This window comes from Protobothrops mucrosquamatus, unplaced genomic scaffold (assembly GCF_001527695.2).
Source record: "Protobothrops mucrosquamatus isolate PMUCROS unplaced genomic scaffold, P.Mucros_1.0 scaffold68, whole genome shotgun sequence".
NCBI lineage: Eukaryota > Metazoa > Chordata > Lepidosauria > Squamata > Viperidae > Protobothrops > Protobothrops mucrosquamatus.
The window spans coordinates 551,927-567,608 of record NW_015386446.1 but is presented as its reverse complement, the minus strand read 5'-3'; the positions used below and the strand labels follow the sequence as shown (position 1 = coordinate 567,608).

The window sequence follows — 15,682 nt, the reverse complement described above, 5'->3', positions numbered from 1 at the left end:
CATTAAGGCTGCAGAATCCAGGTTGGTGGAGGCTGGGTATCTAGAAATGGCAATGCATAAATTGCTTTATCTTTGCCTGCTTTTAAGGCACATGAGTCTTAACATGGGGTTTTCATTATGTTTTCTTCATGAGAAAATATAATTAATATGATATACCTGGCCCAGCTCTCATCTGTGGACTGCCCATGTAACTCTGTTTATATAATTGACAGAAATTCTATGTGGAAATGTACAGTTTTCTTAACAATGAATGGGTTGGGTAACAGCAAGGAAAATGTTGATTGCGCAGTTTATTTAGTTTTTATGGCGAGAGGTCAAATTAATGTTGCAATTTAAATGGATTTAATTGTATTAAATGTTTAAGCCCTTCACCCTATATACTCTCTGATTTTACCTAAGTTCATGTGCTAGTTTGTCATACCTGTCTTTTGTTACTTAAATTTAGCGATGTTTTGTATGTAAATTTAGCCTGAAAATATTTGTACTCCAGCAACCCAAAATATTTAACATAGGGATATAGTTGGGGGAAAAAATCAGTTTGGGGTGGGTATGAGCTAGGCGTGCATATCTTTTAATTGGCCTGTGCAGAAGGAGTTTTATTTGAGTTCAAATCAACAGCAAGGGTGGGACCTGGCTTGTCAGATCCAGACAAGCACATGTTGCTGGTTACCTTATTTAAAAGAATTAGTTAAGAAGATTTCAAGGTAAAAGTGAATGCGATACATGCCAGAGAATTTGGGGAATGTGGGGAAAAAGGTTGCAGATTTTTTGGCTTGGGAGAGGTAGCTATTCTGCTGGAAATGAAGGACCAGTCTGAAAGCAGCTTTTAATAACAGTGCTCCCTTAAGTCTTCTGGCAATTGTTACATTTGCTATGATGCATCCAATCTCCTGATTGACACCTAGCTTTTTGGAGAATATATCCCATTGAATAAAACTGAGAGACAGATAAGAGAGGATAGCAGTAACTGTCTGCATCTGGCATAAGAATATCTCTGAGAGGCTAGGAGTCTTGAAGCAAGCCGTAGAAATTTGTAAACTTGTTTTACAAATTTTATTAATTTTCAAATAAACATATAAACAAATATAAATGTGGTGCATTTCATTAAAAAAAACAAAAAGGAAAACCTAGTCAGAAATGATCGGCGGTTCCCCCCCCCTGCATCCCCCCTCACTCCTTCAACCTTCCTACCTTCCCTCTTCCTTCCTCCCCTCCTACCCACACCTCTCTCCTCCTTCCTCCTTTCCAACTATCCTACACATCCCATCACCTTCTTTTCCACTTCCTTCGGATGCAGTTTAGGGGTACTAGCCGATCATCTCCTCTTCTCAAAAAAGGAAAAACCATTACATTATTTTTCTATAACATATAAATACACCAAATTTTATATAATTCTACCCCTTCATCCCCTTCCCCCCTCCCCCCCCTGGACTTCCCAGAACTGAGTACAGGGATAATCACATAACATCCCAAATCTAAATAAAACTACCCAAACATAATACAAACAAATATCAACATACTTTAACTCTAATAGACAATAATAAACTTAAATATAATATATATATATAAATTATATTAAGTATATAGAAATAATAAAAAAAGAAAAAAGTTTAATCAAAAGCTATATGATTAGAAATTTGTAAACTTATCTGCAATGTACTAATCCGTCTCTTAATGCACATTTCTCAAATGTGGTGCCCTTTTTATTTTGAGAGCACCTGTGAGGAAGGCAAGAATAGTACAGTGCAAACACATTCAATCACTTGCATCAGGGTCTTTAATTTCCAATTTCCATTTGTACATACTCTGATACCCTTATATGGACATATATTCTGACCACTTTCTGGACAATTGCTTTGTTGTATTTTCAGAATGCGACGAGCAATAATAAAGGAAGAAGTCTTATAAAGTGGCAGTACTTGCTAGACCAGGGGTCTTCAAACTTGGCCCTTTTATGACTTGTGGACTTCAACTCCCAGAATTCCTCAGCCAGCGTGCCTGGCTGAGGAATTCTGGGAGTTGAAGTCCACAAGTCATAAAAGGGCCAAGTTTGAAGACCCTTGTGCTAGACAGTTGGTCAAAGCAGTTGTCTCTTTGTTCCCACGTTTAGAGTATTATAAACAAGTTAAATAAATTCTTTTTGAAGGACTTGGCTTGAGCTGCTCTGTGGCCACATTGTATCAACTCTCAAGCTGTCCTACCTCAAAAGTTGTTGAGAAGATGAAGTGGAATAAGCATACACCCACACATATTTATATATGAAGAGCAATGTGTGAGTATGTGTGTGTATGAAAAACAGGAGGTTGGAGAAAGGGGAGAAAGAGAGAGCATGTGTGCAGAGAGTAAGACATGCAAGAATTCCTCAAGAACTGTCCTGGTACCACCACAGAGATTTGCTACAGTAGATGATCTTTCAGTGAATGTTTGCTCCACAAGCATCTGTTGGAAGAAGAAGTGACTATCTGACCTCTTCTGAATTTGCAATAGTGGCGAATATCTGAAGCGCAGGTATAGGATGAGGGTAACGGTTCATTCTCCGAGCTTGTGGGTTGGTTTCCGAACATTTTGTTACCAGGCTAGGTAACATCTTCAGCGACGTTTAGGGGATTTAGGGGAACACCGTTGAAGATGTTACCTAGCCTGGTAACGAAACGTTCGGAAACCAACCCACAAGCTCGGAGAACGAACCTTCACCTTCATCTTCTGAACTTGCTCCTGGAGGGGCTTGTCTTTATTGTGCTTTTCATTGCCCACGTCTCTTTTTGCTTCATCTCTTCTCATGCTTTCTCATATGTTCTTTGAGAAGGACCTAAAGCCAGTGACCCATTTTCCATGTGTTGAAAACACCATATTAGTGGTGGGAAGCCAAGTCTGCCTGTGTCGGTGTTAATAACCTATTCTTTCCTCAAGAGCTGTATCAGCTTTTTGTTCTGTGCAACCTTTATAAGTTCTGGGAGAAACCCTCAGATGAACCAGGGAGTAGGGAGCGTGATCAAATCAAACAGCCTGGAAATTAAATTCTATTCTCACAGTTTAATTCAATTTCCTCTTAACTGCAACAAAGAGCTTTGGAAGGAAAGCTTTGCCTGGCAGGGAGATATGTTTACTGGGGAAAAAATATATATATGCAGGCCTGATTAGAAGTTTAAGGGATTTGGAATGAGAGGGTGGGGTTAGGTTGTTGGCTGTAACTTTTTCTCTATTTATCCATGAATAAAGAGAGGAGAAGGCATGTTCTGTCCCTTGAGAGAATGATATGTGAATGCCTGCAGCTTTTAAAGACTTCCCAATGCCACCAGTCAGCTTCATGCACACATTTGTGACAAGTTGCCACCACCTGCTGGTAATTCAGAGGGCGAGCAGCAGATTTGCTAACAAGAAATCTCTGGTCATGGGCTTACCAAAATATATGAAAAAGTTATGATCAGTTCCTTCCTTTAGCAATAGGGAATTTCATAGATTGGAGAGCATTGTCATTGGAATCTCTATTGAACTGCCCAGTCAATTGGTGTAACATTCAAAGCAAGATTGCACGGAATATGTTCACAATAAGCTGTGGCTGTTCAAATTCTTTGAAAATAGTACTTGAACTGTAAAAACAGCCAAATCTTTCCTTAGACTCATAGCTGCTTTGCAAGTTGCTTCTTCTGACTCCATATGTGCATGCAAGAATAGCTACGTTTAGATTTTTTTCCTGGTTTGGGCTAAATTCACTGTATCCATACCTTTCCATATTGTTATTGTTGTTAGTTGCGAAGTTGTGTCCGACCCATCGCGACCCCATGGACAACATGCCTCCAGGTCTTCCTGTCCTCTACCATCTTCTGGAGTCCATTTAAGCTCACGCCTACTGCTTCGGTGACTCCATCCAGCCACCTCATTCTCTGTCATCCCATTCTTCTATTGCCCGCAACCTTTCCCAGCATTAGGCCCTTCTCCAGTGAGTCCTTCCTTCTCATTAGGTGGCCAAAGTATTTGAGTTTCAACTTCTATAGAGCAGTCGGAGTTGATCTCTTCTAGGACTGACTGGTTTGAACGCCTTGCAGTCCAAGGGACTTGCAAGAGTTTTCTCCAGCATCATAGTTCAAAGGTCTCAATTCTTTGGCGCTCAGCCTTTCTTATGGTCACCTTTCCATATACCAATGCATATATACCAAAGTTGTTCTTTAAATTTTAAACATTGTTTTCAGGATCTCTTCAACTCTACTGCTATGATTTTTTGCTTTTCCCTCTTTCTTTCAGTCCATGGATTCTTCCTTCCTAGATTGGTTGCAATTTCTTTCACTCTCTGGAGGATTAAACTACATCAATATATTTTCATAATGGCCACTCACTTTTCAATTTGGTCTATTTACTTTTCATTCTTTCCTAATCTCTTCCTATATTACCATATATATTTCTTATCTAATCCGTTTCTACTTTTATGTGACTTATTCCACTCTCAGTTCTATATAACAAAGTAGGCAGAAACACTCTCAAACACAGGTGTTTTTGCTTGTCAAAATATATATTCCTCACTGCAGACTAATCACTACCTTTTACTAGTTTTGCCCAAAATAAGATTTTTCTATTTTTAATAAACATTCTAACAAGGAATATTTTGCCACTTATGTGAAATTTGCAGTGACTCACCTCATTTTCTCTGTGAAACTCAACTACTTTGGTTTTTGATAGATATATCTTGTTGCATCTTGTTTCAAATTGTCTGGGTTCTTAGCCATCCACACAGCATCATAACATAAAATCCCTGTATAAAAACGTACATCACTACAAGTTTCTAGGTATATTAAATAACCAAGGTGGCATATGGTTTTTACTCATTGCTTGTTTTGAATCATTTGGTAATCCCTCTGTATGCTTCACTTTAGCGTAATTTTTGCCTTTCACAAAAAACTTTCCGTAATTAAAACCTGTTTACTATGTGATGTGTTTTTCTTATATCAACAAACATGGAATGAACTTTCTTACATTCATATGTCTCAGTGATCTGCTGAAAAACAAAAATCTAATTTGCACATGCTCTGTTTGGCATAAACCTATGTAGAAACATTGCACTTATTGGCATTTTTAACACTCTTTCAATCAGAGTTCTATCAGATACCTTCCTAAGCACCTGCATGAAATAGTTCGCCAGATGAAGGGGGAATTAATGTACAACCATTCTACAAATACAGTCTCCCATAGTTTAATGTTTCTCCATTGTCTTTATATTCAGCCTTAGTGGTTTTCAACATTCTCGCAGCATGTTTGACTTTCCTTTCAGTTCTTCTGGCCGTTCTTCTTGTTTGTTAATATATCACCATCATTCTCATACAGATTTCTAAAATGCTCCTTTAGCATTCCTTCATTTAGGTTTATCCTAAATAGTTTCATAATTTATACTTTCTAATTCTGTTTTCTTTGTTGGAAGCTCCTAATATAGTCCACTTCACCCACTTCCATAGCATCAAAAAAAATATTTAATCAAAATTGCTCTGCATTTTCTCTGCCTCTTTTTATTGTTCCTTTTTCTGTTTGATTACATTCTTTCACCTATCCTTTCTTTCAAATACAATATTAAATAAATCTCTTTTTTTGTAACAATCACACTTCAATTTGCATTTTTCTCATACACTTTTTTCAATCATTCTACCAAGTGTCTTTTTCACATTTATCATTTGCATAATTCGATGCATTTTTGTTATACTTTTCAATGTATCTTTGAGTAACTACTTCCAAGCAGATTCAACATTATCTTTCCTCATGTCTTACTTTTCATTCATTTTGCTATGAGACTACTTTATATTTTAATACTTTCTCATAAACGGCTTGTACTTTCTTTTCTTGGAATCATTCTACATCCACTCTAGATTATTTCTGCCTTTTTATTCCATAACAAATTTTTCTTCTGATCCATTTTTGACACCACTTATCCTACGTTCAGAATCTCCAATTATCCTTGTGTCTTTCACTTGTTTCTCTCAATTTTTCATCATAAACAATCAAAGCATCCTTTTTAGATTCTATCTTTTGGGTAGTGTTAAGCTTAACCCATGAAACGAAAATAGCTTTTCTGAGTAGATTCCTAGCAGCGATCATTATTATTTTTTAGTTGCACTTGTGAATGGACAATCATTTTTGGTATAGTTTTCATCTCATTCTCATCCATCCATTTATGTTACATAACAAAATGTCTTTTTCCTCAGATTCATTCAAAATATTGCATTTTTTCCCATATTCATTCTTGTTTTTTTAATCATCCCCATAACCAGAGTGTATCATGCACTTGTCTCCGATCTAGGGATTTTTAGTTTCATAGGTATTCATTATATACATTTGATGATATACATTTCAAACTTAGATATTAGGCCTTTTATACATATTTAAACTTACATTTTTATTTTGTTGCACCTATTCATCTACTCCAGGCCATAACGTAAGACTACTTGCATTCAGAACTATTATCTCCTTCCCCTTTCTCTTGGTTTCATAGACACAAAACAGATATCTATTTTATTTCATTCATTAATTCATGATCTTTACCATTTATTCCTTTTATATCCCAAATCACAATCTTCTGTTCACCATGGTCTTCACCAGATGAGACCATAACTATGGACTTCATTGGTCATCAAGCTTTCATACAATACACTTTAGAAAGATAAAGATTAGATTGTATTACCAGGTATAGTAATGGCATATATAACAGACCCGCCTAACAGTGTTCTAATATTCTCAAATAAAAATTATAAATGAAGATAATGTAAATATAACAAAAAAGACAATGCTAAATCTTATCAGAGGCAGAGGGGATTGGAACAAAATAAGAATTTGTGCTTTGGTATGTGGGATCTTTTGAAGCTTATCTGTACTATGGACTGCACATATTCTAGCTCAGCAAAACTAGTAGTGTTAAGTCTGTGGAAAAATCAAAAAGAAGTCCTAGCCTGAGGCTTGGAATTCAGATGAATAAGACAGAGGTGGTATTTATTAACTAGCCTGAGAAGAATTATCCTGCTAATTTGTTCCACGGCCTTTTGCAAAAAGCATCTCTTCATTTTCTTTGTAGCTTCTCTTTTCTGTTCATTGATCCTCCTTCCTGTAGGTGATGAAATAACTTTAACTCATTTTATTCTATAGATGAGATTGCTGCTCAGACAAGCCAAAAAACAGGATTTTAAAAGAATGTACTATTGTCTCACTTGAAACCTCTCTTTAGTTCATAGCAGCAAAGTATTGATAGCTAAATCTGCTGAGGTGAATATAATGAATTTGATGCTCAGTAATTAATTTCTTCTGGAAGAATATAGTAAAGATACCCTTGAAATGAAAAAAAAAACCAGTGACAGAAGAAACCACCTTTACTTCAGATATAGATGCTGGGCATGTTCTAACTTGCACCTACCTACAGCACAAATATACCTTGGCAACTTCTTTTTTTTATGCTATGTATCCACAACGTTGTTTTCATCTCATTCCCAGTCCATAAGTAAGGTAAGCTTAAATAGTCCTCAGCTATAGATAAAATGGTGGTTTCCCCCTTGCTTCCAAGCTTCAAGGTGTATAAAACCTCTTAAGGTTTGTCACTCAGTACCCTGGAAGGAAATCAGGTGACTGCAGTGAATAGAGGCGGGATTGGGATCAACACCAGGACAGCGAATTAATGTTGGCATTATTTTCTGCCCACTTAAGAATAGTTAGGTAGCATTTCAACTCAGGGGCAAAAAGCTCTAAGTTTGGAGGACAGTTACTTTCTGTACTGAGGTAAAATCTCCTCAACGGGTAGTTGCTCTTTTTCCACTGCAAACTTGGATCACAAAGAGGGGGCTGTTAGTCCTTTTCCATTTTTTCTTCCCCCCGGACAAGTGGGCCCTGATTTGTAGTTGAGGAAACAATAGCTAAATTTTCAGGATAACCAAGATTTAATGTATCCTTCATAGAATCCCCAGAAGTGCTAACATTAGGGGTATAGCTAATGTTAATGTGGATGGGTGGATATTTTCTCGAGAAAATGTTTCAGAATTAAAGTTGATGTTGACTGATGATTCTCAGAAATGCAAAATAATAGTACTCTGACATGATGATCTTCTGGACATTCAAGAACAGAATTAGTCAACACAAAGGTACTTGGATGAAATGACAGTGAATCAGTAGATAAGACCAACGGGGCTAAATAAAGAAAATAGTGAGAGGAAGCAATAGTGAAGGAAAGAAAAAGTGTTGAGCAATCAGAATATTCTGGATAAAGGTTAGCTATACTGTGTGTGCACCCTCAAAGCAAGCAACAAAAATAGAGAAAAACATGATGCATCCCTTCTCCTATAAACTACAGTACCTTTCCAAGGTAAAAAGGAAGGTGACATATCACTCTATTTTGGCAGGGAATCAGAGAGCAATATGGATAGACAGTGCATGATTTGGGAATGGAGAGTTAGCTTTCTAGTTTATTATTCCCTGCCCTATTAATAGCCAAAGGATAATTGTAAAGGATTTTATTATCTCTACTGTTCACTGAGTGCTAATCTCCTGTTTTTCCTTTATCCTGCCTAACCAAGAAGACCTCAGGGAGGCAGTAAAAAAACCCCAACAATACCAAATTAATGAATTTCAGATTGGCCATGAATTGGTAATTAATCACTCCCAGAATTCAAGATAAGGCCAACATAAAAGAATGCCAGGGAAAAATGTAAGAAACAAAATACATCACACGTTGATAGTGAGGAGGCTTCTGTCTATCTTGAAGGAACCCCGAATGTATTAAGTGGCAAAGAAAGTGGCCATAGGAAGATGTTTAGCATTTCCTGGTAAAATAGGTGGACAGTATCAGGAGACTTGGAGACTCATGGTTCTTTAGGCCTCTGTTCTCTGCAACAGAGAACCAAACCGAAGCCGGGGGACGCTTTGACATGCCTCCGGAAGCTGGATCAGGGCTCTGGAGGCCTGGAAAAGGCCTGTGCCGCCCGGATCTATGGCCGCAGAACGATTTTGCGCCTCTGGAAAAGACCTCCAGAGCCCAGATCCATGGCCACGGAGCGATTTCACGCCTCCCCTGCGGCCCGATCCGGGCTTTGGAGGCCTGGAAAAGGCTTCTGGAGCCCGAATCGGGCCACGGAGGGGGCGCAAAATCGCTCCGTGGCCATGGATCTGGGCTCCGGAGGCTTGGAAAAGGCCTCCAGAGACCGGATCGGGCTGTGTGGGGGGCCCGCAAAATCGCCCCGCAGCCATAGATCCGGGTTCCGGAGGTCTTTTCCAGGCATCTGGAGCCTGGATCGGGCCGCGGGGGGCTGTGGACATGTCCCCTGGCCTCAGATCAGAGTGGCAGCAGGAACTGCGGCAGAGAGGAGAGAGACCTTTTCCAGGTGAGTCCCGCACGGCAGGAAGGGAGGGGGAAGCATGAGGTATCTTAGTGGGTCGGGGAGGCCTTGCTGCTGTCAACATATATAACATCAAAGTTCCATATTTTTTTTCCAGGTCTTTGTCCATTAGCCCCAAGAGAAAAGTCTCTGGTTTTCTTTCTATATTCACTTTAAGAATTTTCTGTATTAACATTTGAATCCTACTCCAGTATTTTCTTGCTTTATCACACGTCCACCGTAAACAGTAAAAAGTCCCTTCTTTACCTTTACATTTCCAGCATTCATTTGAAATACCTTTATACATTTTTGATAACTTGTCTGGTATTAAATACCAACGGTACATCATCTTGTAAAAATTTTCTTTTAAATTATAATTTAATGTAAATTTTAATCCTTTATTCCACATATTTTCCCATTGTTAGAGCATTATATTGTACTCAAAATTCCTTGCCCATTGAATCACACAATGTTTTACTTGTTCATATTCTAGATTTAAATTCAATAACATTTTATAAACTTTAGCAATAATATGTTCATCACTACCGCACAGTAGGGTTTCCAGATCGTTTTTAACAAAATTAAACCCATGATTCTTTTTATCTAACTTAAATCTTGCTTTCAATTGCATATATGAAAACCAAAGGCAAACATTCTGATTCTAGCTCCTCCTTGAAATTTGAGGGTAGGCTCACCCAAATTAAGAGATACTATTTTACTATAGGTCCACCAATTTGGTCTCATCGCCATCTCTTTTCTAAAAAAGGCCTCTTGTGGGGAAACCCATAATGGCACCTTCATAGAGAACCTTGTTTTATATTTATTCCAAACTCTCAAAATGGCACGCCTAATAAAATGGTTATTAAAATCAACATTTACTTTAACTTTGTCATACCACAAGGAACCATGCCAACCAAACCTTAATTCATGGCCTTCTAGATCCAGTAGCCTTTTATTTTGAAGATTCACCCGAGAAACACATTTCTGAGTTTGATCGTTGCATCATTTTTTTTAGTTTATTTTCTGAGTTGGTTGCATTATTTTTTTTAAAAAAAAAACCCAATATGTGTGGATATGTATATGGGAGTGCACATGCATGCGCTGTCACACACAGTGCAGTAGTCTTTCTTTCCCACTTGTGTGGTTGAGTTTCAATTCATACAGTTGAAGCCAAAATATGCGAATGAACCCGGTTGGAGAAGGCTGGATTAAGAGGTATTTACATTTGCTTTTTTGATCCAATACATTTTCTGTGCCTTTGTACATTGCTCATTGCAGGTGGGTGGCCAATACATTTAAATAAAGAAAAAAAAAAGGTTGATCACTTGTGATCCTTCCTGTCTTTCTTCTGTTTATAAACTAGCCAATGTAAGAAGGAAGCCCTTTAATAACAAAGATGCTGGGTATATTTTCCAGTACTTTTGTTTCAACAAGGTTAGTTTTGTTTTAGACATTGAACGAAGGTAGATAATACTCAGTCTTGATGAGTTTCATGCCAGTGCTCTTTCCATTAGCTTCCAGGACCTAGGAGAGCTAATAATAATTTCTGTATTGTAAAAACTAATTAGTGCTGCAGTCATTCATTTCTCAGACATGATTAAGGATGGCCTAATGACACTGTACCAGGAGCTGCTGCAGTTTTGAACTGGCCAAGAAAGCATTCCAGAGGACCCAACTTGAACTATGGTGGGAAAGATGAGCGGCATTTTTCATAGGTGTGTCGAATAAAAGAAAATGGAGAAAAGGAGGCTCTTGTCAGAATGAAGCCTAACACACCCTAAGGTTAAGGTCTGCATAAGAGAAATAGCATTTAGAGAAGCAGTCAGGTATAGTTCAATTACAGTGCATGTATAATTAAACCAACAAATTGAGTGGGAAAAAAGGAAAGAGGAAAACGTAGAGGCATTTACAATTTAAATGTCCCTCTGGAGAAGGGTGCAGGTTTTGAGCATGCTGGGAATGTAGGTAACGTACTTAAGAAAAAAAAAGACATTAAAAAGCCAAGCATAAAGGACAATAAGCAGGAGGAGTTAGGATTCCCACAAGCTGCCCTGTTTTGTCTGGAAGCAAGCCAAAACAAAAGATCTGATATTAAATTGGTACAGGGGCTGTGGAACTCAGACACTATGCTATTAACTAGGATTTTCTTATCGGGGAAAATAAATAGCTTTTGGCTGTGCTCTTCACATCAGCAGGAAAAAGGGTCAGCTTGAAATGCTGATTCCTCTAGTGCAGGGGTAGGCAACCTTGGCTCTTTTATGCTGGCTATGCTGGCTCAGGAATTCTGGGAGTTGAAGTCCATGAGTCATAAAAGAGCCAAGGTTGCCTACCCCTGCTCTAGTGCAAAGGAGCAGCTTTCCAAAATAATGAGGATAGGGCCACTTATCTAACGGAGGATGCCTTGACCTTCTTGTAAGGATGACTTCCCTGGTTGCCCTTATATGGATCAGTAAAATACTTGCACGTGTGTTTGGTTAAAGTTGAGCTGGCATCCTTCTACCTTCCAAAGACTGCTGGTGGGAAACAAGATTCAAATTTTCTGCAGAATGTTATCTTGTCAAGTTCAGAATAAAGAATCCTCCGTTCTGTGTCATATCTTCTGAAGATGAACCGAATCAGGATAGAAAACTTATTTCCTGACACTTACCAAAAATAAAAATAAAAAATGACTTGTCTATGGGAATGAATAATATTTAGGGAAGAAGATAACTGTATGAAGTAAGTTTGAAGGTGACATTGGCAATTCCGATCTCACATCAATAGAATTAAAATAGGAAAATGTGCTGGATATGTTTACATAGCAGAGCTGTTTAGTCATTAGGAGGCTGTCATTTCTGACTTATTCCAAATACAACATCTTCTGGGCTTTAATAGTTTGTTGAATTTGTCACATTTTGTTCTCTTTGTACAGTTTCGTTTTGGTGGATTAACTAGGAAAGAGATTGAGTTTATGTAGAAGTGAGAGGTCTTTTCCGTCTTTGGAAACAGAAAACCAGTCTCTGAATTTAAATGTCAGAATAGCCAAATGCATCAAGACTGGTTTCTGCTTGTTTCTTGAAGGGATGAGCAAGGTAAAAGAGAGATGCCTGTCTCTACTGGTACTAACCTAGTATAGACAACCAGGATTAATAGACAACCCAACTTTATGAGGACATAAGTGGTATCTAATTGGCTGTAAACCATCTTAATTCATTATTATTGATACTCTTGCCTTTTCTAATGGGCTTCCAAAATGAAAGCAATATGATTGGAGACAAATGCCTTTTTGAAATATGTGAATGCTCGGGTGGGACGAGCTAGATATTCCATAGAATGGGCTGAGAAAAGCCACACAAGTATTCTTGATGTTTTGTTTCTTTTCTGTTCCGCAATAGAGTCCTCCTAGCCTTCCCAACAATTCCCCAAATGCCACCAATCTGCCCATTAATGTTAACATTAGTGAGAAAGGCCTAATATATTATATAGTTGATTTCTTTGGCTGGAAACTATGTTTGTCGTGTACAGCTTCTTTCTATTATTGAAGGGAAGGAAGGAACGTTCCAGTGGGAATGACTTGGTCTGGAAGAGATCTGATGGCCAGGCCATTCTTTCGGAGAATGCTCCTAGGAAGACTTATTCTGTTGCTTATGCCAGCTTTCGACATAGAAAAGTCCCATAAGTATAGTATTTATCTTGTCATTTTATTTTATCTTTAGCTTAAATCTTCAGCTCCTCACATAATCTTGCAGCAATTCGATATTCAGGGCAGAAGCGCAGGGATAGACCACTAGCTTAGGCTTCAGATCCTACGTACAGGAAGTTGGCATGCTGTAAAAGTGATTAATGCAGTTTGAATTTTAATTAGAATAATGTTTTTGAAGACTTCTGGGCAAGTGGGGGTGGCAACAGTATGGTTATTTTGATTACACATTAGTTGTGGCCCAGATGGAATAGAAGTGGAGAGGGCGGCAGGGAAGTAGGAGCAGGAACACAACTTCCCTTCACCAAACTGCGACACAGATCGGAATCCCTGATCACAAGTGTCAGGAGTTGTGAAAAGAGAAACTGTCTTGAATAAGTCATAGTGATACATCTCCTTAATCAGTATTGAACTAGAAGAATATATGGACTTGTATAGAGATCTGGGCTCCCTGTTTCAGAGGCTCTTATTTATAGTTTGTTAATTTGAGTCACAACCTATCCCTCCAGCTTTGTTATACAGATCAAGTTTATCAATTCAGTTGGACAACATTACAGTTCCTGAGTACGTGAAGTGGGAGGCAGCAAACGTACATTGTCCCTTATTAAAATGAAGTTGTTACGCCTTACCTCAGTCTGTCCAGAATGCTGATAGGAGGGACCATCGTATTACTTTCAGTGCATGTTCTTTTGCAATGAAAACAAAACAGAGGAAGAAGTTGCTGATTGTTCCAAAAACTCTTTGTGCTTTATCTGAAACTTACGACTGGAAAGGATCTGTATCTAGTTGAAATGTATAGTGAGACTGATTCCTATCTCCCAAACAATCCTATCGCAAGCTCTTTAGTTGAAAAATACTGGGTTTTTTTTTTGGGGGGGGGGGGGCTATTGTATGTTGTTGCCAACCAATTGCCTACTTTTTTTTATGGTCTCCTGACTTTTTTGGGGGTGGGGGGGAAGGAATGTATTTGTAGTATATTTTTCAATGTAAAATTCAGTCACAATACATGCAGCTAAAGTTTTACTGAGTCATTTTAGAAGTGCTAAATCTTTGATTAGAAGCTTTCTCCTTGTAGTTTCTATCATTAATATCTTTCTTTTGAGCATCTACACAGCCATGCTAATTAAGTGCCTCGTTGTCAATTGCTGTTTTCTGCAGGGAGTGATGGACTTAAATTATCAATGTACTTCCCTTTTTAATTATGACATAGGTAAACACTGAAATTAAAAGAAACAATGAAGAAAAACCATATTTTTGCAGCTGATGCCAGGAATAGGATATTATTAGTGGTTGCAAAAGGAAGCTTCTAACTGAAGTTGCAGATCAGCTCCCCCCCCCCATTAAACTGGATTTACTTTTGAATAAATACAAAAGAAACATTATTGGATAATATATTGCTATATTAAATGACTTTTTTATTCTGTTACTTTATTATGGGGAAAGATTGCTTTAGTAGTGCTATATAGGATCTTGATCTGAAGAGTTAACTGATGGTATGAAGAGTACAGCGAGTGATGAGAGAGATGCGTTATTACAAAGGTGTCAGGAAAAAGATAGGAGTAGAGAAAAATTATGGGAGAGCAACCAGGTTTTGAGCATTTGTCGGAAGACCAGCAGGATCAGGGTTAGGGTCAATGTAATTGTGGGTGGCATGATGGTTCATAAAAGCAACAGGTGCTCCATGTATTTGGGGATATGAAACATCAGCACATTTTTAAGGTTTTATAAGGTTTTCTCCATGTTAATCAAATCCACAGTGCTTGGGGGAGGAGCAAATTGTATTATAACCATGGACTTAGCCCCTGATCTTATTTACTTTGCTAAGCTTTGTGATAAATTTGTTTCAGGTGCTGATTCTTGCTGATGGTGATACAACAGGATTCCTCTACCGTCAGCTTGGTTTCCTCTCCTCTCTGGAAAAGAAAGATGGAAAAGCTACTGCTTATGTCTGTGAAAACTTTACCTGCTCACTACCTGTCACCTCCAGCCAGGAGCTACGCCGCATGTTGCTGCCCTAAGTTACTATCCCTGGTAGTCCTCACATTGCAATAGATTTGAGAAGAAAGAGGCCAACATTGGCAGGGTGGATCTTAATAAAATCATCTTCAGTATAACCTGGCCCGTGGTCAATTTAGCTCGCCTCTCTCCTGTTTTAATAGCATCCTCTTTCATATCCCAGGAATATGCACATTCAGTTGTTCTGAAATGTATTTATTATTTGTGGACAAGGCAATATGTCTTAAGGGGATTTGCAACCTGCATTTTCAAGAACCTGAAGACTGAAGTTTAATTTAAAATAAGACAGGAGTTTGATTTCTATGTAATCTCAGTTCTTGCTATACAGCTTTGAGAACAATGCTCATTCTCATATGCTGCAGAAAATCATATAATTTAGAGTCTAAATTTTAGACCACTAAATTTCTTTGTTTCTTTATGCTTCGTTTTTGATTTTCAAAGGAAATAGTAGGCTTCTCCTCTGCCTTTACTCCTCAAAATAAAGGTTCTAAGAATGAGGATCCTCTTCCTCTTATCATCTTTGTGTCTTTCGGTAGATATATTATGAATAATTTTTATTCAAAGAAGATTTTACAAAGATTTAAAAAACTGCAAAAACATAGAAGAAATAGAAAAAGGAAAGATTATAAAGGGGTAAAAGAAAAAGTAAAAATAA

At 38.0% G+C, this 15,682-nt stretch overlaps 1 protein-coding gene across 1 annotated transcript in view; it reads left to right on the top strand.

The window, feature by feature from the left end:
• The window catches only part of SPATA20 (spermatogenesis associated 20), a 48,243-nt gene extending 33,118 nt beyond the window's left edge, over positions 1–15,125 (top strand). The window contains exon 16 of the mRNA XM_015812103.1: positions 14,859–15,125. Coding sequence (XP_015667589.1) covers positions 14,859–15,029 — 171 coding nt within the window. The 3' untranslated portion in view covers positions 15,030–15,125. The remainder of the gene's footprint in view (positions 1–14,858) is intronic.
• Positions 15,126–15,682: the final 557 nt, after the last annotated feature.